At 46.2% G+C, this 23,472-nt stretch overlaps 1 protein-coding gene across 5 annotated transcripts in view; it reads right to left on the reverse strand.

The window, feature by feature from the left end:
* Window positions 1–23,472, reverse strand: part of LOC135197012 (1-phosphatidylinositol 3-phosphate 5-kinase-like) — a 385,140-nt gene that overhangs the window by 297,619 nt on the left and 64,049 nt on the right. For 4 of the 5 annotated variants that reach the window (XM_064223905.1, XM_064223907.1, XM_064223904.1 and 1 more), the window contains exons 2-3: window positions 18,196–18,374; window positions 17,230–17,378 (exon numbers count right to left, since the gene is read on the reverse strand). In XM_064223905.1, coding sequence (XP_064079975.1) covers window positions 17,230–17,378; window positions 18,196–18,313 — 267 coding nt within the window. In that variant the 5' untranslated portion in view covers window positions 18,314–18,374. Of the gene's footprint in view, window positions 1–17,229; window positions 17,379–18,195; window positions 18,375–23,472 lie in introns of those variants that run through there. The other variant, XM_064223908.1, reaches the window with a different exon arrangement.

The following is a 23,472-nucleotide window of genomic DNA, read 5'->3' on the forward strand; positions in this document are numbered from 1 at the left end:
CTGTCCTTAAACAGTCTGTTTCACATTTTTTTTATGTTAGTTAATGCATAAGGATAACAGTGGCTTGCTTTTCTGTGAAAAATAAAATATCATTGCTATAGCAAAAAAGAACACACATAATTGAAACCATTAACACACATTATAACTTTGGCTATCCTGCTAAATTAAGCTCTAAAGGAGAGTACAGTATAAAACCACCTCAAAATTTCCATTTCGTCAAAACTCCTACCAATCCATTGTCTATGACGGTGAACACTTCTTGAATATATTTCTTCCACTTATAAAATGCAAATCAACAAAAATGTGCGATTAAGAAGTAAAATTGTTGCAAAGGTAAAATCACAAGTTACAATCTATTCAAAATGTTATTGTTATTATACAATTAAGTTTGTTCATACTTACCTGGCAGATATATATATAGCTGTATTTTCTGAAGTCCGACAGAATTTCAAAACTCGCGGCACACGCAGGTGGCGGCCAGGTGGTAGTACCCATTCCCGCCGCTGGGAGGCGGATATCAGGAACCATTCCCATTTTCTATTCATATTTTATTAATGCCTCTGTCTCCTGAGGGGAGGAGGGCGGGCACTTTAATATATATAATAATCTGCCAGGTAAGTATGAACAAACTTAATTGTATAATAACAATAACATTTTGTTCATTCGCCACGTTAACTGAACAGATATATATATAGCTGAATCCCACCTTCGGATGGTGGGAAGAGACAGAATAGGATTTTTTAGGAAACTTAAATTAAGTAGATGATATACATCTTGGTTCCTCACCTGTTTGCAAAGTAGACTATGTGATTACTGTCACGTAAGGCTGCTTTTGCTTAAATCAGAGTTGCCAGCCAGGTGGAGACCTGTAGTGCTGGTGCGCTCTGGATGATCTGTCAACGGGTACGAGACCTCAACGTGACAAGACCATCGAGGCCATACAAATGAGGGCAACGAAGCAACTGACCACCACCTGACCAACTATTCACAAAAAACCCCTTAAAACTAACTAAAGGATGGGAGATCTTCACATAAGACTCACCACAACCTAAAAACACAACAACAAACTAACCTAATCCTAACTAAGGGATAGGGAAAGAGCTACTTCCGGACCCCAAGACTGTGTCCGCAGAAACGTATGGCCCCAGTGCATTACAATCGTCATAAATCGTTCTCACATCCCTTAGGTAATGTGAGGCGAAGACGGAGTTACTCCTCCAAAAGGTGCAATCAAGGATGTCCTTGATTGACATGTTCTTTTGGAAGGCAAGAGAGGTAGCGACGGCTCGAACTTCGTGCGCTTTCACTCGTAAGAGGCTCAAATCAGTCTTCTGGAAAAGATGAATGAGCCTCCTTAATGACGTCCCTTAGAAAGAAAGCAACAGCATTCTTCGATAAAGGTAACTCTGGTCTCTTCACAGAGCACCAGAGATTACCTGAGGGACCTCTTACCTCTTTCGTTCTATGCACGTAGAACTTGAGAGCCCTGACCGGGCACAGGACTCCCTCTGGTTCTTGGCCCACCAGACTTGACATACCCTTGATCTCGAAAGTCTTCGGCCAAGGGTTCGAAGGATTTTCATTCTTCGCCAAGAAAGTTGGGTTCAACGAGCAGACAGCATTGTCTCCTTTGAATCCCATTAACTTGCTAAACGCTTGAATTTCACTAACTCTCTTAGCCGTCGCAAGAGAAGTTAGGAAAAGAGCCTTCCTTGTCAGGTTTCGAAGAGACGCTGCCTGAAGCGGTTCGAAAGGGCTTGACATAAGGAATTTAAGGACTACGTCCAGGTTCCATGACGGAGATCTCATTTGAGGAACCTTCGAAGTCTCGAAAGACTTTAAAAGGTCATGAATGTCCTTGTTGTCAGACAGGTCAAGGCCTCTGTGCCTAAAAACCGCTGACAACATGCTTTTATATCCCTTGATGGTAGGGACCGCTAATTTCTGCACATTCCTGAGAAAGAGCAGAAAATCAGCTATCTGGTTCACAGAGGTCGAGGAAGAGGAAACTCCCTCCTTTTTACACCATGCCCTGAAGGAAGCCCACTTCGATTGGTAAACAGCTCTTGTGGAAGCACGTCTTGCATGTGAGATTGCTCTCGCAGCTGCTTTCGAAAAACCTCTCGCTCTGGCCAACTTTTCGATAGTCTGAACGCAGTCAGACTCAGAGCGGAGAGGTTTTGGTGAAACCTTTCGAAGTGGGGCTGTTTGAGTAGATCTTTCCTCTCCAGGGCAATGTCCTTGGATCTACAAGGAAAGACATGACCTCTGTGAACCATTCTCTCGCTGGCCACATCGGAGCGATCAGGGTTAACCTCGTCCCTTCTGAGGCCGCAAACTTCCTCATGACTTCCCCCAAAATCTTGAATGGTGGGAAGGCGTACAGGTCTAGACCCGTCCAATTCCAAAGCAAAGCGTCTACCGCGATTGCTTCTGGATCCAGGACCGGGGAGCAGTAAAGAGGAAGTCTCTTGGTCCTTGACGTCGCGAATAAGTCGACCAGTGGACGTCCCCACAACGTCCAAAGGTCTCGACAACGTCTTCGTTCAAGGTCCATTCCGTCGGTAGGACTTGTTCCCGACGACTGAGAAGATCTGCCCTGACGTTTTTGCACTCCTGCAATGAATCTCGTCAGGATAGTCACATTTCTTTCTCTTTGCCCACAGCAGAATCTCTCTCGCTAGGGAAAAAAACAACGTTCTGGAGTGTGTTCCTCCCTGATTTTTTAAATAAGCGAGTGCTGTGGTATTGTCCGAGTTTATCTGAACAATCTTGTCTCCAAACTCCTTTCGAAGAACTGCAGGGACAGAAATACTGCTGCCAGTTCTTTGACATTTATATGCCAGGCTACCTGTTCCCCTCTCCAGGAGCCTGACACTTCCTTCCCTCCTAGTGTTGCTCCCCAGCCCGTGATGGAAGCGTCGGAGAACAACACTAGGTAGGGGCTCAGAAGACTTAGGGACACGCCCTCCTGAAGCTTCTGAGGGTCCAACCACCATCTTAGATGGTTCTTAATCGGAAGCGATATTCTCAATATGGCATTGAGATCGTCCTTGGCCTTCCACTCGTCCGCAAGGAAAAATTGGAGAGGCCTGATGTGCAGTCTTCCCAAGGAAACAAACCTTTCTAGCGAGGAAATGGTCCCCAGCAGACTCATCCATTCCCTCGCCGAGCAAGTCTCTTTCCTTAGAAAGGCTGAGATCTTTTCTAAGCCTAGCCGCTGACGTTCCTGGGTACGGAAACGCTCGAAAAGCCACTGAATCCATCTGAATCCCCAGATCACGATGGACTGTGTTGGGGTCAGATGCGACTTTTCGAGGTTGACCAGAAGTCCCAGGGACTTCGCTAGGGCTAAAGTGAACTGCAAGTCCTTCAGACACTTGTCTCTCGACGACGCTCTGATCAGCCAGTCGTCGAGGTACAGGGAAACTCTTATTCCCGAAGAGTGTAGCCAACTCGCTACGTTCTTCATTACTACAGTGAACACCATTGGAGCCGTGGTCAGTCCGAAACACATAGCTCTGAACTGCCACAACACCTTTTTTGTCTAAGACAAAAACCTTAGTACTTTTCTTGAAAGAGGGTGGATCGGGATGTGAAAGTACGCGTCCTGCAAGTCTAAGGACACCATCCAGTCGCCCGGTCTCAAGGCTCCCAGAACAGAATGAGGCGTCTCCATCGTGAATTTGGTCTTTTCCACAAAAAGATTGAGCCTGCTTACATCTAGAACTGGACGCCAAACCTGACGACTGCTTCGGTACTAGGAAGATCCTGTTGTAAAAACCTGGGGACCCCAGGTCCGCGACTTGTTCCACGCTCTTTTGTCGATCATCTGCTGAAGGAGATCGAATAATACTTTCTTCTTTTCTCCCTGATAGGATGGAGAAAGGTCTCTGGGAGTCGTAGAAAGAGGAGAAGATCTAAAAAGGGGATCTTGTACCCCTGCTCCACGATCTTGAGGGACCAAGAGTCCGTGTCTCTCTCTCTCCACGCTCCCGCAAAAAACTTCAGTCTGGCTCCGACTGGTGTCTGAAGGACATGCTTCTCACTTGGAAGGCTTTGGCTTAAAGGAAGCTCTTCCTCGTGAAAACCCTCTCCCTCGAGGAGCTGCTCTCGAGGGGGGAGCCCCACGAAAGGGCTTAACTTTCTTCGGCGGTCGAACCGCAGCTGAAGAGGTTGAAGGTACGGCTGACCGTCTTGTAGACTGGGCCAAAAGGTCTGAGTTGCCTTCTCTTGCAAACTGTTCGTCAGGTCCTTTACTAAAGTCTGGGGGAAGAGATGGTTCGAAAGAGGCGAAAACAGCAAATCCGCTTTCTGAGCTGGAGTTACCGAACGAGCTGTGAAGTTGCACAGCAAAGCTCTCTTTTTCAATAAAGCCGTTCCAAAATGAGATACGATCTCCTCCGAACCATCCCTGACGGCTTTGTCCATACATGCTAACACGCTGGACAGCTCCCCCAGACTGAGAGATTCTGGGCTTCTCGCTTGCAGATCCAGAACTCCCAAACACCAGTCAAGGAAGTTGAACACTTCCAGCGTCCTGAGCAGACCCTTCAAATGATGGTCAGTCTCCGTAGAGGTCCAGGTTACTTTAGCAGAGGGTAAAAGAGACCTCCTCTGCGAATCCACTAGGCTGGAGAAATCTCCTTGAGCCGAAGAAGGGATACGAACTCCTACTTCATCTTTGGTTCTATACCAAATGCCCCCTTTTCCGCTAAGTCTAGCTGGCGGCAAGGCGAAGGTCGTCTTGCCTTGATCTCTCCTTCGTATCATCCAATCTTGGATTTTTAGTTTCTTAAAGGCACGTTTCGTGGAGAGAGAAGTTTTCATCTCTACAAACTCCGGGGTTTTTCCAGTTTTAGATGAAGAAAACTGCGAAGGAGGAGACTTGGGAGCTGCGGGCTGAAACTTGTCTTCGAAAGAAGAACGCAAGAGCCGCACGAGGACTTTATAGTCCGAGATTGAAGGGGCCGCAGAAGGTTCCTCTTCAACCGAGTCAGCCGAACTACTCAGCTCTCCTTCTTCTCTAAACGGAAGAGGAGACCGTCTGTCCGGAGAGGGCGTCCTAATGTCGGGTCTTGGCTTGATCAAAGGACCCCTATCCTTGCTAGAGGCAGCCTTATTTCGGCTATCTTCTCTATGACGCTTACTACTTGATGAAGGTAGAGCGTCCTGACGAGGACGAGCGTCCTTAGCGCCATCCGCGGCAGTCTCACTTGCCAGAGAAGCGTCCTTACGTTTCTCAAACGAAAGGGAAGACCTTTTCGCTGGAATACGTGCCTGTGCGCATAAAATAGCGTCTGGGGGTACGACTTCTTGGTCGGAATCCCCAAAAGCGTCTTGAAAAGAGCCCTGAACGTCCTGGCGAGCTTCCTGCCAAGCGTCCTGCCGAGCGTCCTGGCGAGCGTCCTGCCGAGCGTCCTGTCTAGCGTCCTGGCGAGCGTCCTGACGAACGTCCTGCCTAGCGTCCTGCCAAGCGTCCTGACGAGCGTCCTGACAAGCGTCCTGACGAGCGTCCTGCCGAACGTCCTGCCGAACGTCCTGCCAAGCGAAAGAGGACGTGAAGCGTCCTCCGCACGAAACGTCCTTTTCAGAGGACGAGAGTCTCTCCGAGCGCTCCACCCCTTGCGCGGGGAGGACGCTTCGGAGGACGAAAAGCACTCTTTCAGGACGCGCGCTCGTGCGCGCTCCTTGGCAGCCTGGGACTTTGCTACAAGGCCTGCCGAAGGGACGCCAGATCGGTGGGAAGCCCCCGTAACCCTCTTGCGGCTTTCGACATACCTACTCCCTGAGTCTTGGGAGTCTGATAGAGGTCTAGGCCTAGAGGCATTATGGGGCCGATCTGACGCCCCCTCCACAACACTAGGGGCACGATCACACACTTGCACCGAGCCAGTTTCTAAGGCTTTCACTTTGGTCTCCAGAGTGCGAAGAGACTCCAAAATCAGAGAGAGAGCATTCGCTTCTCCCGACACAGAATCAGAGCCCGAAGGCAACAAACCTTACCTTTGGTAGAACCACTCCTGGAGGAAGACCTCCTGATCCTATCGCGCTCCAACTTTAAGGCGATAGGACTCATATACTCTCCAATCATCATCGGTCAATCTCTCACATTCATTGCACCGATTATCAATCAAACAATTATGCCCCCTACAACTCATACATACTGTGTGGGGGTCTACCGATGCTTTCGGTAGCCTCACCTTACAATCAGCCCTCACACACACTCTGAAACTCACAGCACTTGATCCAGACATATCTTATATAGAAAAGTCAATCCAAAATCAAAAAACGGTCCACTATCGCGCATGCCAATTCAACAATCCAATTCAATACCAAAAAACCAATCAGATACTTAAAAGCGAGTCAAATTCCAAAAAATCCTGAGCAGAGGTCTGTAAACAGTTGTTTACCGACCGGCGACAGAAAAAAAATATGAATAGAAAATGGGAATGGTTCCTGATATCCGCCTCCCAGCGGCGGGAATGGGTACTACCACCTGGCCGCCCACTGCGTGTGCCGCGAGTTTTGAAATTCTGTCGGACTTCAGAAAATACAGCTATATATATATCTGTCAGGTAAGTGGCATGAACAAAATATGTAAGTAGGCTACAAGCAAATAGCCAGGTCCTATCCTATGGAATATGAAAGATAGATAATAAAAAATAATTTTGTGATAAAATTATTTTAACTTAGTGCAAATGTTAAGAAAAGTTACATGTACTGTAGCACTCATTAAACCAATGGTCCTTTTTCAAAATTTCAGAATATTGTATATCACAGAACAAAAACTTGAAGTAAAAAATTAAGTCTCACATAGTCAACATAACATGCTTTTGCAAATTATTCTACACAACACTTACCTTCAAAATTATAAAATTAAAATGCACTTATAAATGAAGGCATACTCCACCACCACAAAAATATACAGCCCCAAACATGACGAAAAATTAAAATTTGATTCTAGGGATTATGTCACTACTTCGATGCAATCTGAGCTACACAATCACTTACAGTACAGTGTACATAATTTCAACCTTAAAGAATTGCAGTACTACTTGTCATTCTCCCAGAAGCACTATCCACAATCATTCACTTTCACAGCTCATAAGGTACGTCGTACAACACTGACAAACAAACCAATGACCCATGTGGCACCCCTACCCATATTAAAAATGACCTTCTAATGGGACTTAAAGCTCACATAAGCAGAGACCTGTATCTTATAAAGGTTTCACTCCTAAAAACTCCTATTACTGTATATTACCTATACAGTACAATTATTGCATTTGACATAATGACAAAAGTCATGACCTATGGTAATTATATCTAATGCCAGAGTTTCTCTTAATGGAATATGAAACTTGTGTGATTTCCAGTGAGTTATTTACCATTAATTAAACTGTTACTATACTATTAAGCAACAAATACTGTGCTTAATTTTCCTCTCTCCAAAGACTTAAAAACCATAATGCAAGGCTATTAGATACAATAACAGAAATGTTCCCCAAAAATTCTGCCAGGGCCAAGAATCACAACTTCTTAAAGATTTCCAGAAACCCAAAGCAAAATGGATCACTTAAAAGCAGAGAAGTTGAAAAAAAAGGAGTCTTATTATGCTAAGTATAACAAATAGAAAGAAATGGATTGCACTGTCATATTGCACTAGGCAAAACAATGCAACAATGAAATGCAGGAAAGAAAAAGGACAAAAAAACCTAATTTATAATATAAATTCTCAAATTAAATTTATTTAGATACTTACCTACCATTAAAGAGTTTACATCTTCCTGCCAGTCAGGTGTGGTCAACATTCAAAACGAATGCTAAGCTGACATGGATAGATTGACTAGTCCACCTGTTCCTCATCAGGAGGGTTTCAGATGTTCTAGTTCTCCTCTGAATTCTTCTTGAAAACCCACAAGATGTGGGGAGGTCGGGTGGGTTCTACTTGACAGTAGTTAAGTATCCAAATACTAATAAAATGACAATTTGTCGAAAATTGCATTTTTCCTAACTATACAAACCTGAGGTCCTTTACATATAGTCCCTCCTCATGCCACCCCTCACTCTGCGTATTTCGCATGGGCCAAAAGCAAAAGTGATTTGTTTACCGCTGCGCGCGACGATCGGACAAGCAGTTAACTACCGTTCTCCCCTTGTTCGAAGCTTACGACCGTTCCAGCTGCCGCTAGCTACGTCCTATTGTTAAAGGACCTCAGGTTTGTATAGTTAGGAAAAATGCAATTTGTTCCGATACGTAATACAAACCCTCGGTCCTTTAACAATAGGAAGACTCACTTCTTGGTGGGAGGAATCTGAGTCTTTTTGATGAACAGACTGGTGTTCGTCCATCCCTGGAATGCCTCCCTGGTCGTAAGAGCGAGGGAGGGATCCAAGCCTCTGTCCGATTGATCGGGGTGTGCACCGCAGGATCAATGGTCAGACCTCTGGGCCGAGTACTAAGAGAGAGGCAAGCGTATCTCTTTGTACCAGCATTGTAAGAACTTTTTCCTTTACATGAGCAAATGTAAAGTAATGGGTTTGTCTCATGTCGGCATCCACTTTCTCCCCCTTGTTGGAGAAAGTGGTGGATATATACTCCTATCTCTAGTTAAAGAGGTAGGATGGAGCTCTGTGAATAGCTTACCTGCATCTGACTCCCTTCCAGCAAGGTAACGACCGTATCCCTCTGCCCACAGGTAGAGGTAGAAAAAGATGGTGAAGAGAAGCCAGTCACTCTCTCATTCACGCATTCATTCTCCCAGTCATACCAGGAATCGATGCTGTTCTGCCTGCTCGGGTGCTGGGTAAGCTTACACAACGTGTTGAGCAGCCACCACAGGTCCCAAGGAAAAAGTATCCAAGGACTTGTGGGCAATATCCCGAAGGTAGAAGGACGTGAAGGTGGTCTGGTTGGCCCAGACACCTGCCTTCAGGACCTGCGCCACGGAGAAGTTCTTACGGAACGCTAAGGAGGGTCCGATACTTCTGACTTCGTGGGCTCTCGGTCGGAGCGTACGGATGTCGTCGCTACCATCAGCTTCGTACGCTCTCCTGATCACCTCACGCAGCCAGAAAGAAAGCGTGTTCTTGGAGACTTCTTTCTTGGTAACCCCAGTGCTAACGAAGAGGCGTCGACACTCAGGCCTGAGATGTCGAGTTCTCTTCAGATAGCGCCATAGCGCCCTCACAGGACAAAGCAGCATCTCATCCGCATCGTTATCGGTGAAGTCCAGGAGGGAGGGGATCGTGAAAGACTCGAACCTGTCGTCAGGGATCGACGGATTCTGAGTCTTAGCTACGAAGTTCGGGACGAAATCGAGCGTCACAGATCCCCAGCCTCTGGTATGTTTAACATCATAAGAAAGGCCATGTAGTTCCCCTACTCTCTTCGCCGATGCCAGGGCCAGCAAGAAGAGGGTCTTGAGGGTCAGATCCCTGTCTGACGACTCTCGGAGCGGCTCGAATGGTCTTCGAGTCAAACTCCTAAGTACGAGAGTCACATCCCACGCAGGGGGCCTGAGTTCCCTGGGTGGGCAAGACCTTTCGAAGCTCCTCATTAGCAAGGATATCTCGAACGAATTCGAGATGTCCAGTCCTCTCAGTTTTAGGACGAGAGCCAGGGCGGCTCTATATCCCTTAACTGTGGGTACTGAGAGGAGCTTCTCTCGCGAAGAAACACGAGGAAATCCGCTACCTGCTGAAGAGTGGCTCTGAGAGGAGACAGACCCTGTCTACGACACCAACCACAGAAGACGGCCCACTTCCCCTGGTACACAGCTGCAGAGGACTGTCGGACGTGTCCAGCCATCTCTGTTGCTGCGCTACGAGAAAAGCCTCTCGTTCGCAAGAGATGGTGGATAACAGCCAGCCGTGAAGTTGAAGGGACTGGACTGCTTGGTGGTACCGTTCTACGTGTGGCTGGGCTAGAAGGTTGTGCCAAGTGGGTAGCTCTCTCGGTGCGTCCGCAAGAAGAGCCAGCAGGTCCGGATACCAAACGGCTTGTTGGGGCCGTTTGGGAGCCACCAGGATCATTCTGAGATTGGGAGTGACCAGCGCTCGACTGATCACTTTCCGAATCAGACAGAAGGGAGGAAAGGCGTACGCGAAGAGGTTGTCCCAGGGGTGTTGGAGAGCGTCCTCTGCAGCTGCCGCATGGGTCCGGCACAGCTGAAAAGAAAACCTGAAGTTTTCTGTTGTGCCGGGTGGCGAACAGGTCTACGACCGGTCGCCCCCACAGGTTGAAGAGCCTTTCCGCTACGTCTTGGTGTAGAGACCATTCGGTCCCTATCACCTGATCCCCGACGGCTGAGCTTGTCTGCTACTACATTCCTCTTGCCTGGAATGTAGCGTGCTGACAGCTCTATCGAGTGAGCCGTGGCCCACTCGTGCACCTGCACCGTCAACTGATGGAGCGGAAGAGACACTAGCCCCCCCTGCTTGTTGACATATGCCACTACTGTGGTGTTGTCGCACATCAACACCACTGAGTGTCCCACCAAGCGGTCCTGAAACTCTTGGAGAGCGTTGAACGCCGCCTTGAGTTCCAGGACATTGATGTGAAGGTGCTTTTCGTGATGGTCCCACACACCTGCAGTCAGCAACTCCTCCAGGTGTGCGCCCCATCCCTCGGTCGATGCGTCTGAGAACAGAAGCATCTCCGGGGGGGGAGTGCGTATGGGCACTCCTCTTAAGAGGTTCTTGTCGTCGAGCCACCAGGCTAGGTCCTGCCTCACCTTGTCCGTGATAGCCACGGGAAAGTAAGGAGGATCCTTGGCCTGAGACCAACTCTCCCTTAGTCTCCACTGGAGAGACCGCAGGTGAAGACGCCCGTGAGGGACTAACTTCTCGAGTGACGACAGATGGCCGATCACGACTTGCCATTGCTGTGCTGCCTGTTCCTGCCGAGACAGGAACCGGCCGGCTGCCTCCCTGAATTTGCTGATACGCAAGTCCGCGGGAAAGACTTGCCCTGCTACCGTGTCTATCAGCATACCCAGGTACTTCATCTTCTGCTTGGGTTCGAGATCGGACTTCTCGTAGTTTATCACGATCCCCAGATCGCGACAAACTTTGAGGAGTCGATCTCTGTCCTGTAGCAACTGCGAGCGGGAGCTCGCCAGGACTAGCCAATCGTCGAGATACCTCAGAAGACGTATCCCGTTCGAATGGGCCCAAGCCGACACCAGAGTGAACACTCGCGTGAACACCTGTGGGGCGGTTGAGAGACCGAAACAAAGTGCCCTGAATTGGTACACCGTCCCGTCGAAGATGAAGCGGAGGTACTTTCTGGAGGACTGATGGATGGGTATTTGAAAATACGCGTCCTTCAGTCCACTGAAAGCATGAAATCGTTCCCCCTGATCGAGTCGAGCACTGAGCGTGCCGACTCCATCGTGAACCGCGTCGTGCGAACGAAGCGGTTCAGGGGAGAGAGGTCTATCACCGGACGCCAGCCCCCCGATGCCTTCTCCACTAGGAAGAGGCGGCTGTAAAAGCCCGGTGACTGGTCCTCCACGATTTTCTACAGCTCGTTTCGCCAGCATGGTCTTGATCTCCTGTCGAAGAGCGTTGTCCTTTGCTGATCCCCGGACATAGGTCTGTAGATGGACCGGTTTGGAGATGAGGGGGGGCCGAGACTCGAAGGGTAGCAGATATCCCTCCCGAAGGACGTCTACTATCCAGTTCTCGGCGCCGTAGTGCTGCCAAGTCGCCCAATGGCTCGCTAGGCACCCCCCCACTTCCGGCAGCAGGTGAGGGGGAACGCCGTCCCTAGCGTTTCCCTCCTCGTTTCGACTTCTTTCCAGCACCTCCTCGGGGAAAGGAGGGCTGGGAGGAGGGCTGGTTGCGGCCTCCTCTAGCAGAAGTTGAAACAACAGGAGTCTTCACACGGGGTTTGGACGGTGCAACCGTCTTCGCCGCCGTGGAAGCGCTAGCCAAGCTCTTTGGTTTGGCCGCAGTTACTCGAGATTGCCCAGAAACCTTCGAGACTGCCTGGTGGACTAAGCGGTCACTCTCGTCAGTGCGCCGCCGTTCCACCGCAGCGTCCACCATCTCTCCAGGAAAGAGAGCTGGGGAACTCCTAAGAGGTCCATTTCGTAGCCCGAGTGCCGCCTCACGCCCGGCCCCCTTGGTCACTCGGGTAAGGACTGCGTCCCTACGTCGAAGAACCAAGTTGGCCCACAGGTTAGCAGTCTGATGGGCGAGGTAAGAGATTGCTCTTCCTCCAGACTGGCACAGTCCCCTGAAAGAAGCGTCGTCTTCGAGAGCAGAACTCCCAGAGCCGGCCGCTACTTTGGATATTGTGAGGGACCACAAATCCAACCAGGAAACTGCCTGGAATGCTGCCATAGCGGTAGATTCCAGGGCAAGTGCCTCCTGCTGCGAGAACCATAGGTTCTCCGACAGGAGCTGCTGCAGGGACACACCTGGAGTCAGCCTCGCTAACTTTTTCTGGCCGTTAACCTGTTTCGGCAGTATCGGGTCTTCCGAAGGCACGTAAAATCGCCTCTGCCGCTGTAGAGGAGGAGGAAGCAGCTTAGAGGACCGTCCGGATTTTAGCGAGTCCTCCCGTCCGGAGACGAGATTCTCCACCTGATCCAGGACCGAGTCCGCAAGCTCCGATCGTGGCAACCCCACCATCATTTTGGGCTCCCTCTTGGGACCCCAAAATGATTCGAGCCGGGACGTGGGCTCTGCCGGTGGTAGCGGCGATCCTTCCGCAAGGTCATTATGCAGACGCATCAGCTTTAATGACCTCTGCGAAGTTCCTCTGTATCTCAGGAGTTACAGCGTCTTGTGGAGTAGGACCGTCCAGTCCCTCCAGCAAGAGCATATCCCTCGATACCCCTCCTTCAGAAGGAGGAACAGCGACAGACCCCTGACGGTCGCCTCCAACTACTTGCGCGTACGTTCTGGTCGGTCCTAAGACTGTGCCTGAGCCGTACGGCGTCATAGCTGGGTCACGAGCGGCGCACCTCTCGTGATCGCTCCTCGGTACCTCGCTCCTCCCGGTATAGCCCGAGGAGGTTGAAGGTACGGGAGAGGCAGACCTGACGCTCCCCCCCGCCCCCTCGCTCGCTGGCCGGACCAGCGTGCGTGGAGGGCTGCTGCTGATCGTCAACCCGCGGTGACGGTCGGGCAGCAGGCCTAGCCTTGCCGCTCGCCTGGGGCGATTGGCTCGGCTGAGAACGTCGAGACCGATCTCTAGCGTCAGGCGAGCTGCCGCTGGTCACCGTCTCCGCCCGGTCCCATCGGGAGCGGCGGACGGGTGACCTGCTAGCTCTCTCATCGCGTCGAGACCGCCAGCGTCCCTCCCATCGGCGCGTCAAACCGCTGGTACCAGCCGTGGCTGGTACCGGCGGCCGTGGGGACTCCTTCCTCGCCTCAACCCGTGGTCGGTCAGTCGACCGTCACGTCAGCCCGAGCAGCCAGTTGATCGCTGCGAGAGCGTCCACTGGCCTGGCCTGGCGAGAGTCGTGTGCACGACTCTTCGCCAGTCTTCTGCTCCGCGCCGCTGTCTTGACGGCGAGCGAGCTCGGGCGTCAAAACTTTGGCTGGACGGTCCTCTTTGGAAGAGCGTCCACTCGGTGCTTTCTCGTGAACGAGAAGCGGCCGAGACGGAACCTGGTTTAGCGGCAGAACCGCTAGCACCAGGTGAGGACGCACCAGCCGAGGCTGGTGCACCTCTGGTCCCCGTCGACTTCTTCTTTGCAGAAGAAGCGACGGGCCCCGTTCCCGAAGGAACAGGAGGACCAGCAGAAGAGCTCCCCAGCTCGCCTGAGCGAGCCGGGCCCTTAGAAGATCCCGAAGGAGTCTTCTTAGGGGGGAGGAGGCAACCTTCTTCTTCTTCGGCTGTTTAGCCTTAGAAGTCGAAGGGGAAGGAGAGGCAGCAGACGACGAAGAAGACGACGAAGACGACGACGACACCTTCTTCCTCTTCCTCTTCTTCTTCGCCAGGCTCCGCAGAACAGACGTCAGGTCTTCCATCCAGGAGGGAGCCGGGGCAGTTGCCGAAGCAACAGGGCCCGACTGCACCTGTCCGGAAAGACCTGAGACTGTGACAGCACCACCAACAGCAGGAACAACAGGAACAGGTCCGGGAACAGCAGGAATGGCAGGAACATCTGAAAGAGAATGCGCAGGCCCCTGATCTGAAAAGGAATGAGCGGCTGGAACAGCAACAGGTACGGCAGGCACGGCAGGTACCACAGGAGAGCCAGGCGTCCTGCCGGCAGTTACCGTCATCCTCGGCACTGGCGGCAGGTCCAGGGGGGTACTCTTTGGGCAGCGGAAGTCCGGGGTCGGCAATACAAAGAATCCAGGTGGTGGTGGCACCGTCCTCTTTGGCACGGCAGTAATGGGTTTTTGTATAGCAGCCGTGGGTGTCACCGACATTATATGTGGCGTATACACCAGATGCGGTGGCATCTCATATGCTGGTGTCGTTACTGTGGTTGTAGTAGTGGTCACCGCACCATGAGTGACCACTGCCGACCCCGCCAACCGCTGAATCAACCCTTGGATGCTGGGCACTCCCTGCAGTCCCAGCGACTCCCACACCTGTCCCAGGTCGTCCTTCGCTGATGGCACACCTGCGGAAGCAACAGTCGGGTTAGTTAGAGGGGTTTCCTCACGCCTGGGGGGAGACGCACCCCCCCCAGAGCGTACGGAAGACCCCGAGTACAGCTGTACGTCCGGGTAGCGGGCGCCCTCATCCACACTCGACAGATCGAGAGAGGAGAAGGACTCCGCTACCCCCCCCGCAGGGGAAGGCGCGAAACGTGGGGGCTGGCCGGGGGGCAGGAAAGAGGACGAAGTGTCCGTTACCAAAGGAGTCACTGGACTTTCCGATGACTTCTTGGGCGGCCTAAGTCTCTTCCTGCCCTCGTACAGCACCCACTGCGCCTCGGACCAATTCATACATGTGACACAGGGCTCGTTGCGGAGCACTCTCGCCCCCGACAACGAGTACAAACCTCGTGAGGGTCCACATCAACAAATGATCTAAAACCTCCACATCTACGCCCCTCCAGCCCGGGACACACTCTACGGGCGACTGGAGGGCGCGGTGATATCTCCATTTCTTCCTCACTCATTGCAAGATCAATAAAGAAATGTACAAGTACTTACAGTCACTCTGATTTATACAGAAAGAGAGGGCAAATACTCAAACTCAAAGCAAACGACAAAGCGGGCAGAGCGATGACGAACACGTCCTTCCCACACACGGCCGAAAGCAAAAGTGATTTGTTTACCTCCCAGTCGCGCGGCGCGCGACGATCGGACAAGCAGTTAACTACCGTTCTCCCCTTGTTCGAAGCTTACGACCGTTCCAGCTGCCGCTAGCTACTTCCTATTGTTAAAGGACCGAGGGTTTGTATTACGTATCGGAACAATTCTATTTTGAAAATTTATATTATTTGGGATGAATCTTACCTACTGTTACAGATAGCTGATTCCAACATTGAAAGGACAGTGGGTTGCTGCAGCTAGAAAACATCTGCTCAGTCAAGTGAACTTAGAATTTTTCATATGAAACTCAAAACATTCTTACATGATCTGAGATCATTCCTGGACTGTGCTGCCACCAATAGGAGGACCCTTAAAGGGTAAGGCTCTCATGTCTGGCATGGCCAGAGGTACTGTTAAGGCAATAACCACCTATTCAGAAGCAGTGCTGATGGACCCCTGTGCCTGGGTCCCACAAGCCCAACAAATGGCAATCCAACGCTAAAAGTGTTACCTATAGATTTAAATGGCTTTACGTACGATTTTCAAATAAAATCTCTTCATTTTTCAGGTAATGAGAGGAAAAACAGAATCAAAATTCCACTGAGCTGTGGTGACTATATATCCTTGATCAATAATTCTCCAACACTACTAAATGAATGCGAAGGTAAAATACTGAGGTTAAGCTTCTCATGAGCTAACTTAAACTAAACAGCAAACAAAAATGCACAGAGCATTCTTATACATAGGCATATATAAAGCGGTATTTCTAAAATTTACAAGTTGTTCTTGTCAAAAGAGGCCCCACAAGGGTTTGTAAATAGTCATGCTAAAGCAGACACATTTCACTGGGCTTCCTCACCCAGAAATAGATTTTTCCTACGTCAAAATCCCTTTTTCCTCTTTCCATTGATGTGTTTTTTTCGTAAATTGGCCAACCTCAAGGGTTAGTGTCAAATGCACCTGATCAATGCAAAGATGTCAGCTGTCTATAACAGTGGATATGATTCACACCAAACAAATACAGCAAGTCACCGGTTATTAGCAATCCAGTTTTACGGCTTCTCTTAACGATGACGATAACTGGGGATTGGCGCTATTATTGGCAATTTTCAGTTCTCATCATGCCGTCAGGAACAGAGCTACGTAAGTAAAACTGAATACAGAGCATAAAATGTGAACTTGTAATTACTGAAAATTACCATTAACACCAAAAATCTCATGAAAAACAAATACAGTATTCAGCCCTATACTATTTTAATAAAAAAAAATGTTACAGTATGTATACAGAAAGTACACATACAAAGCACAACAACCAAATACCTATATTGGAAGCTTATGGATGATAAAGACCATAGGGAGACAATGAAAATTTATGGGCAGGTAAAGAACATAAGATATATACATCAAATTACATGCAAACTAAGTAGCTAAAGAAGTAAGAGTTTTCGGCTAGTGGGACTAAGAACAACTAAGTGGTTTTATTCAACTTTCTAAATTTCACTTCACTTGTTTTAACTAGTGATCGAGCTGGCAGTGGTCTGCCTCTACAGGCTTTCAAGCTCAACTAAAGAAAAAGGATTTGTAATTTATATGAATATTCATTGTTTTAAATCGACTTGTGTCAAAAAGTGGATATGGGAATGCATTGCGAACATCCAAGTTCTGCCATTTCAACTAAAAAGGTTATCGATTACGTACCATACTGATTCATTCTTATTCTTATACACTCAACAAACTTCACCTGAAACTTCAAACTGCCCTTACCAGACTTCAGAGTACTCTAGCCATTCACAAAACAAAAAGATACAATCATATACAAATAAGCATACAGCATATATATCTACATGATAATCATCCACAAGATGATTAAAAATTCATACCCATTCATCCTTTTCTTCAAATCAACAAAAAATAAAATTACAGCAATCTGCAACTACAATTCTACAAGAAAACAATGGATACCATCCCTCTGGACAATGGCTAAAAAATCACCTTGTCCACTAGCCAGCTTGGTCCCCCATCATTTAATGAGTTTGATCGTGAAGCACCCTGATCCGAGCTTTTGCTACTCTTGTACCCATCAAGCTGATCCTGCTGCTGTTCTGAAATGCTGTTGCTGGACTTGGTCCCTGCCGATCCTCCTGTATTAGTACAGAGATTTTATCTTGAAAAACAAACAGAAGCCATCAAAGTGGTGTGCCTTATCTAATGCCCTAAGCATTAATGAACAAATGACTAGGTTAGTTATATGCTTTCCTCTTTCATTACTTTTGGAGAAATCTTGAACATGCAGCAAAACCAAAACATCAAAATATCCTTGGCTACAATAAAATTTCTCTTCTCTATAGAAAATACAATTATACCATCATCACAATGCAACACACCTCAAGCAATGACAAAAGTTACATTTACAATGTGGGCACTTCACAGTCATTTGAGAAATATGTTACTGGAGAGTTATTCAAAGTAACTCCACTGAAATTCAATAAGGAACCTTTAAAGTCAATATCAAACCCATGAACATTATGTATTCCAAAATTACTTACTAGCTTCACAATTCTTAAAAACTAATTCTTAATCCATACAAGTAAAATAAAAACAAAACAACCTGCAAGGTAATCATAAATACTGCAAATTTTATATCGATGAAGTCAGTAAGAGGCCTGAATTTACTCTCCAAAATCCCTTATTACAGGGACGTCAAGGGTAACAGCTTTTATGGTTAAGAAAGGCTTGGTCAGTATCATTGCTCTAACAAAATGCAACATAAACTGGTACAGTACAGTAAATACATTTCAAGGTGTGATGCCACTAGACAATGTCAGCATTTTATTACTATTGGTATGTGAAGTATAGAAACAAATCAGTTAAAAAAAAAACAGAATATTTTAGTATATAACAAAGAGCAAACACAATATCAGTTCTAAAGCAAAATGCATATTCAAATGACTCACTTACCTCGAACAGCCCTCCGAAAAAGTTTGGAAATTGAAAATCCATATCCTTGTGGCTTTTCATCTGGAGTCAAGGGACCAAATTCTGTTAAACCTGTTGGGGAATCAACTTGGCGACTCATTTTCTAAAACATCATTCCATTCCAACTGTTTTTCTAAGTCTTGAAACAACAGAGCATGGTTCTGAAAGAAAGTTTAAACATACATGTCAAAAATGTGGCACATACTACCATTCATAATGAAAAGGAAAACTAAATTATTCAGCTATCATGGCTGTATAAGGCTTTGCACAGCTCTGCATTCTCAAATCCTAGTACAGTGGGCCCCCCGTATTCACGGGGGATGCGTATCAGACCCCACCCCCCCCAATATTTGGAACCCTTATAAAAACGCTTAAAAAGGCTCACTTTGTTAGTTAAAACTCAAGAAAAAGTCAATAAAAATTTTTAAATCTGGTTTTTTTAAATAGTTTTATCACATAAAGTGCATTTTATGATGAAACTGATAAAAAAAATGCTTATGAGAATCTATGATGTTTATCTGCTAATGGATACTACACTTATTTTCAAACTACAAAAAATTATTTTTAAATAAAAAAAGTGAACTTTAATAACTTTTCTACTGAGAAATGACTGAACAAAAATAGCTAAACTGTAACAGTGTCTTCTGTGACTGTCTTCCAAAAATATTCTCACAGCTTCCCTTATGGTTGAAGTGTGTAATGCAAACTTGCGCAATATCCAAGTAGCTGTTGCATTTTATGGGTGAGCCCTACACTAAACACTTTGCTGGAATTCCTGGACCTCAGTGTTTAAAATGGTAAGTGTCAAAAAGACTTTCATCCAGTACCAGTACTGTATTGACAAACAAATGAAAGAGATAATGAGAAGAAAGTGTCTTAACTCCTAATGTACATTAGGCAGGGATATAAGTGAGAGAGAGAGAGAGAGAGAGAGAGAGAGAGAGAGAGAGAGAGAGAGAGAGAGAGAGTACATGAACATTGTTTGGTGCAATTACCCATCAGTCTTGAGTGAAACTTGTTGTATACTACGTATATGTATTGTATTTCATACAGTCGTACATTTTCTTACTATTAAATATATTGTATATAAAAATGCATATACCTTGACTCAACAGACAGCTGAGTGCAGCTGGTGTTCAGCATGATGGCACCTATTAAACAGTTTGCATATTCTGAAAATAAGATGAGTAAAAAAACTGATTTGTGAAAATGTACTTATCTTTTGTAATGGGAGTGATCATTGTGGTTTTTATCATATCATAATACACACACGTACACACAACCACATATATATAGTATATATATATATATATATATATATATATATATATTATATATATATATATATATATATATATATATATGTATATATATAATTATAATATATATATATATTATATATATATATATATATATATATATATATACTAGATATCTTTCAACACTTTTTAATACAATCTAAGCTCACAGTGTGGAAGATAACTTGTGTGTGGTAATACAGCAACTTCATCATGATTATGCAATTTGGGTTGCTAGCCTATTGTCAGTAAAATATCACGTGAGGTAATTTACTAGTTGAATTGTTGTATTTATGGGTGTACAGTATTTCAAAATGAAAGATGTTTTAACTGCACCTGTTGTACTATGCTGTAATACACTCATCTCATTCCTAATGGATTCTATAATATTTTTTACTTAGTGTGTTTATCAGTGCTGGCAAGGCTATGATATATTTACAATATTTTATTTGCATTAGGATCTATTAATGTGAATAACAAAGAGGTTACTGCACACATATGTTATAGTTTCAACTAATGAGTAGGATGAACTAAAACAAACTAGTCTAGATTTTGTGTTTGGAGGCTAAACACACCCCATCTGAGGCTTCTGATGTAGCCACTTCTTGGCCACATGATGCTTGGGTGAGGTCAGGTTAGGGTATGAAGCAACCTAATAAGTGGCACTTTATATCACTTAATGTACCTCCAGTAGACCCAGCAAGAAAGGTTGATACTTGTGCCACTGACAACGAGTGTTGTCAAGGTAAAAACGTAATTCACAGAGAAAAACAGAGGGACTAGCAGGAACTACCCATGAAGGGTATGTACACCTAACTGCTAAAGCTGCACTCTGTGGATCCAGTTTTGATGCATATAATCAGAACATCATACTCTTATGGTGAAATATCAAACATTACAATCTCTATGGCGGAGTGAAACAAGAATAGTTAAGGCTATAGTATTTGTATTGATATGCCTTAATTCACCAGTTAAAGTAGGATATGTGTTAACAAGACTTTATCCCAAATAAAAGCAAAACATGATTTTTGTTTTAACTCATACAAATAATATATTTAACAGCACAAGAGAGGAAAACAGCTTCCTGGCTTCTTAGAAAAGGCTGCCACCTGTGGTCACTCAATTATGGGATGAACACAAGAGCCCCAGATCATATATGAACCACAACCTTTGTCTTCTCAGGCTTAAGGTACGGAATATTGTTAATGTATGTAATACATAAGGGTAAAACACCACATGGACTGGCCAACACACCGACGATCACAGCTGAACACCCTCCAAAAAAGTACTTATAACGCATCCTGACACCAGAGATGGTCATCAGTCATGAGTTGTTGTTGGTGAGAGATGGAGCTAAAGACCTCTACTCTCCTTTCGAACTAAGTATTTTCTCCAAAGTTAGAAATTAAGGCCATATTCTAAGCTTTAAACAGAGGGTAACGAAAAGGGTGGCCAACGCAGTGCAAATTTCACCAAACGCTTTCGAATGTTTGCGGAGTCGCTTGTGTCAACAAACTTCCCATTTCCTGTGATAAATCCGCACACCACTTGTACCCATAGATGCTGGGGCACTTTCATCACCACAATCAGAAGACGGTCCCTTACCACGATGTTTTTAAGTAAACTACCGTTTTCATAGAAGAAGACGACGAAGCGTGCACTAGAAAATCATTTACATAAATAGTACAACATCAATATTTTACATATTTATGATGATTAATTTGAAAAATGGCAATTTGTCGAAAATTGCATTTTTCCCAACTATACAAACCTGAGGTCCTTTTACAATAGGAAGGTAACTAGCGGCAGCTGGAACGGTCGTAAGCTTCGAAATGATATTGTTAAGATACAATAAAGTTTTGTACATACTTACCTGGCAGATATATACTTAGCTATAGACTCGGTCGTCCCGACAGAATTTCAAAACTCGCGGCACACGCGACAGGTAGGTCAGGTGATCCACAGTTCCTGCCGCTGGGTGGCGGGGTCTGGAACCATTCCCGTTTTCTAAGCCATAATTTCTCTTCCACCTGTCTCCTGAGGGGAGGATGGGTGGGCCATTAATCGTATATATCTGCCAGGTAAGTATGTACAAAACTTTATTGTATCTTAACAATATCATTATTGTACATGAAAACTTACCCAGCAGATATATACTTAGCTGATTGGCACCCTTGGTGGCGGGCAAGAGACAGCTAACAACAAAATAATACTTAAACTAAATACATTAAAAAACAGGGAAAAAACAACATATGTTCTTGGATAAAATAATCCATGGTTCCTACCTGATTGGCTGAAGACTTCATGACTACTGTCGATGAGTCTGCCTGCCTCAAGAGTTTCAGCGAGGAATGAACCTATGGCTGAATAACTCTTTGGATCGTGTCAATGGGGGCTAGCCCACTTACGCAACAGAGCCTATTCTGGATTGTACCAATGGGGGCTGACCCACTTACATGGTAGAGCCTTGACCTTTTGTCATATTCAATGGAGACTCGCCCTCTTACATGACAGAGTTAAGGTTTACTAAAAAATAATCACAAGGAGCACTGAAGCCAATCCCGATCACCTGACCATGTTAGTACTGTTATAATCTATGAATTGCAAGAGGGTTCCCTATTCCCTCTGACAATTAACCAATAAAAACAACCACCAATAAAAGATAATTTAAACACTAAAGAAAATTACGAAGGATTAGCCTCAGCCCCTTCTCCCAGCACTGAATTCGCCGAAACATACGCTCCCAGAGCAAGCACTTTTCGTACGAAAATTTTTACGTCTCTTAGGTAATTCGAGGCAAACACAGAATTACATCTCCAAAACGTAGACTCTATAAGTGCCTGCAGAGACCATGTTTTGTGAAATGCCATTGACGTAGCTATGGCTCTCACTTCATGCGCTCTTACTCTGAGAACCTTGAGGTGCTCTTCATCGCACTTAAGGTGAGCTTCCCTTATTACATCCTTTATGAAGAATGTAAGGGCATTCTTAGAAATCGATCTTTTCGGATCTCTTACAGAGCACCAAAGACTTTCTTCTGTACCTCCCAGCAACTTTTTCTTCTCCAGGTAGAACTTCAGTGCCCTGACTGGACACAAAGTCCTCTCTAGTTCTCTTCCTGTTAATGAAATAGTCCTCTTATCTCAAAGCTTCTTGGCCAAGGCTTTGAGGGATTTTCATTCTTTGCTAGAAAAAAATGGTTTAAAGGAGCAAATCGCTGAATCCTTCTTAAAACCCACTTTACCTTCCAAAGCTTGCAACTCGCTAATTCTCTTAGCTGTTGCTAACGCAAAGAGGAATAAGGACTTTCTAGTTAAGTCTCTAAAAGAAGCTGCGTGAGACGGTACAAATTTTTCCGACATTAGACTTGAGGACCACATCCAAGTTCCAGCTAGGTTTCTTGATTATATGGTCTTTCGTGTTTCGAAAGACCTTATAAGATCATGGAGATCTTTATTATTGGTCAGATCTATTCCTCTATGTCGAAAGACTGAGGCCAGCATACTTCTGTAACCTTTCACTGTTGATACTGCCAGGTTACAGTCTTTTCTCAAATATAAAAGAAAATCTGCGATCTCAGTTACAGAGGTACTGGAAGAGGATATTTTCTTCCCCTTACACCATCTTCTAAACAAAAAACTCCCACTTCGACTGATATTACTTTAGAGGTGGAGACTCTTCTGGCTCTTGCAATAGCCTTCGCCACTTCTCGTGAAAAGCCCTTGCTCTGACAAGTCCTTCGACAGTCTGAAGGCGGTCAGACTTAGAGCGGGTAGGTTTTTGTGAAACCTGTCGAAGTGGGGTTGTTTGAGAAGATCGTTCCTCAGTGGAAGCGATCTTGGAAAATCTACTAACCACTCCAGCACCTCTGTGAACCAATCGAGAGCTGGCCATAAGGGAGCGATGAGGGTCATTCTTGTTTCTTCCGAGCAAGCGAACTTCCTCAATACTTCCCCTACTA

Source organism: Macrobrachium nipponense, chromosome 18, assembly GCF_015104395.2.
Source record: "Macrobrachium nipponense isolate FS-2020 chromosome 18, ASM1510439v2, whole genome shotgun sequence".
Taxonomy (NCBI): domain Eukaryota; kingdom Metazoa; phylum Arthropoda; class Malacostraca; order Decapoda; family Palaemonidae; genus Macrobrachium; species Macrobrachium nipponense.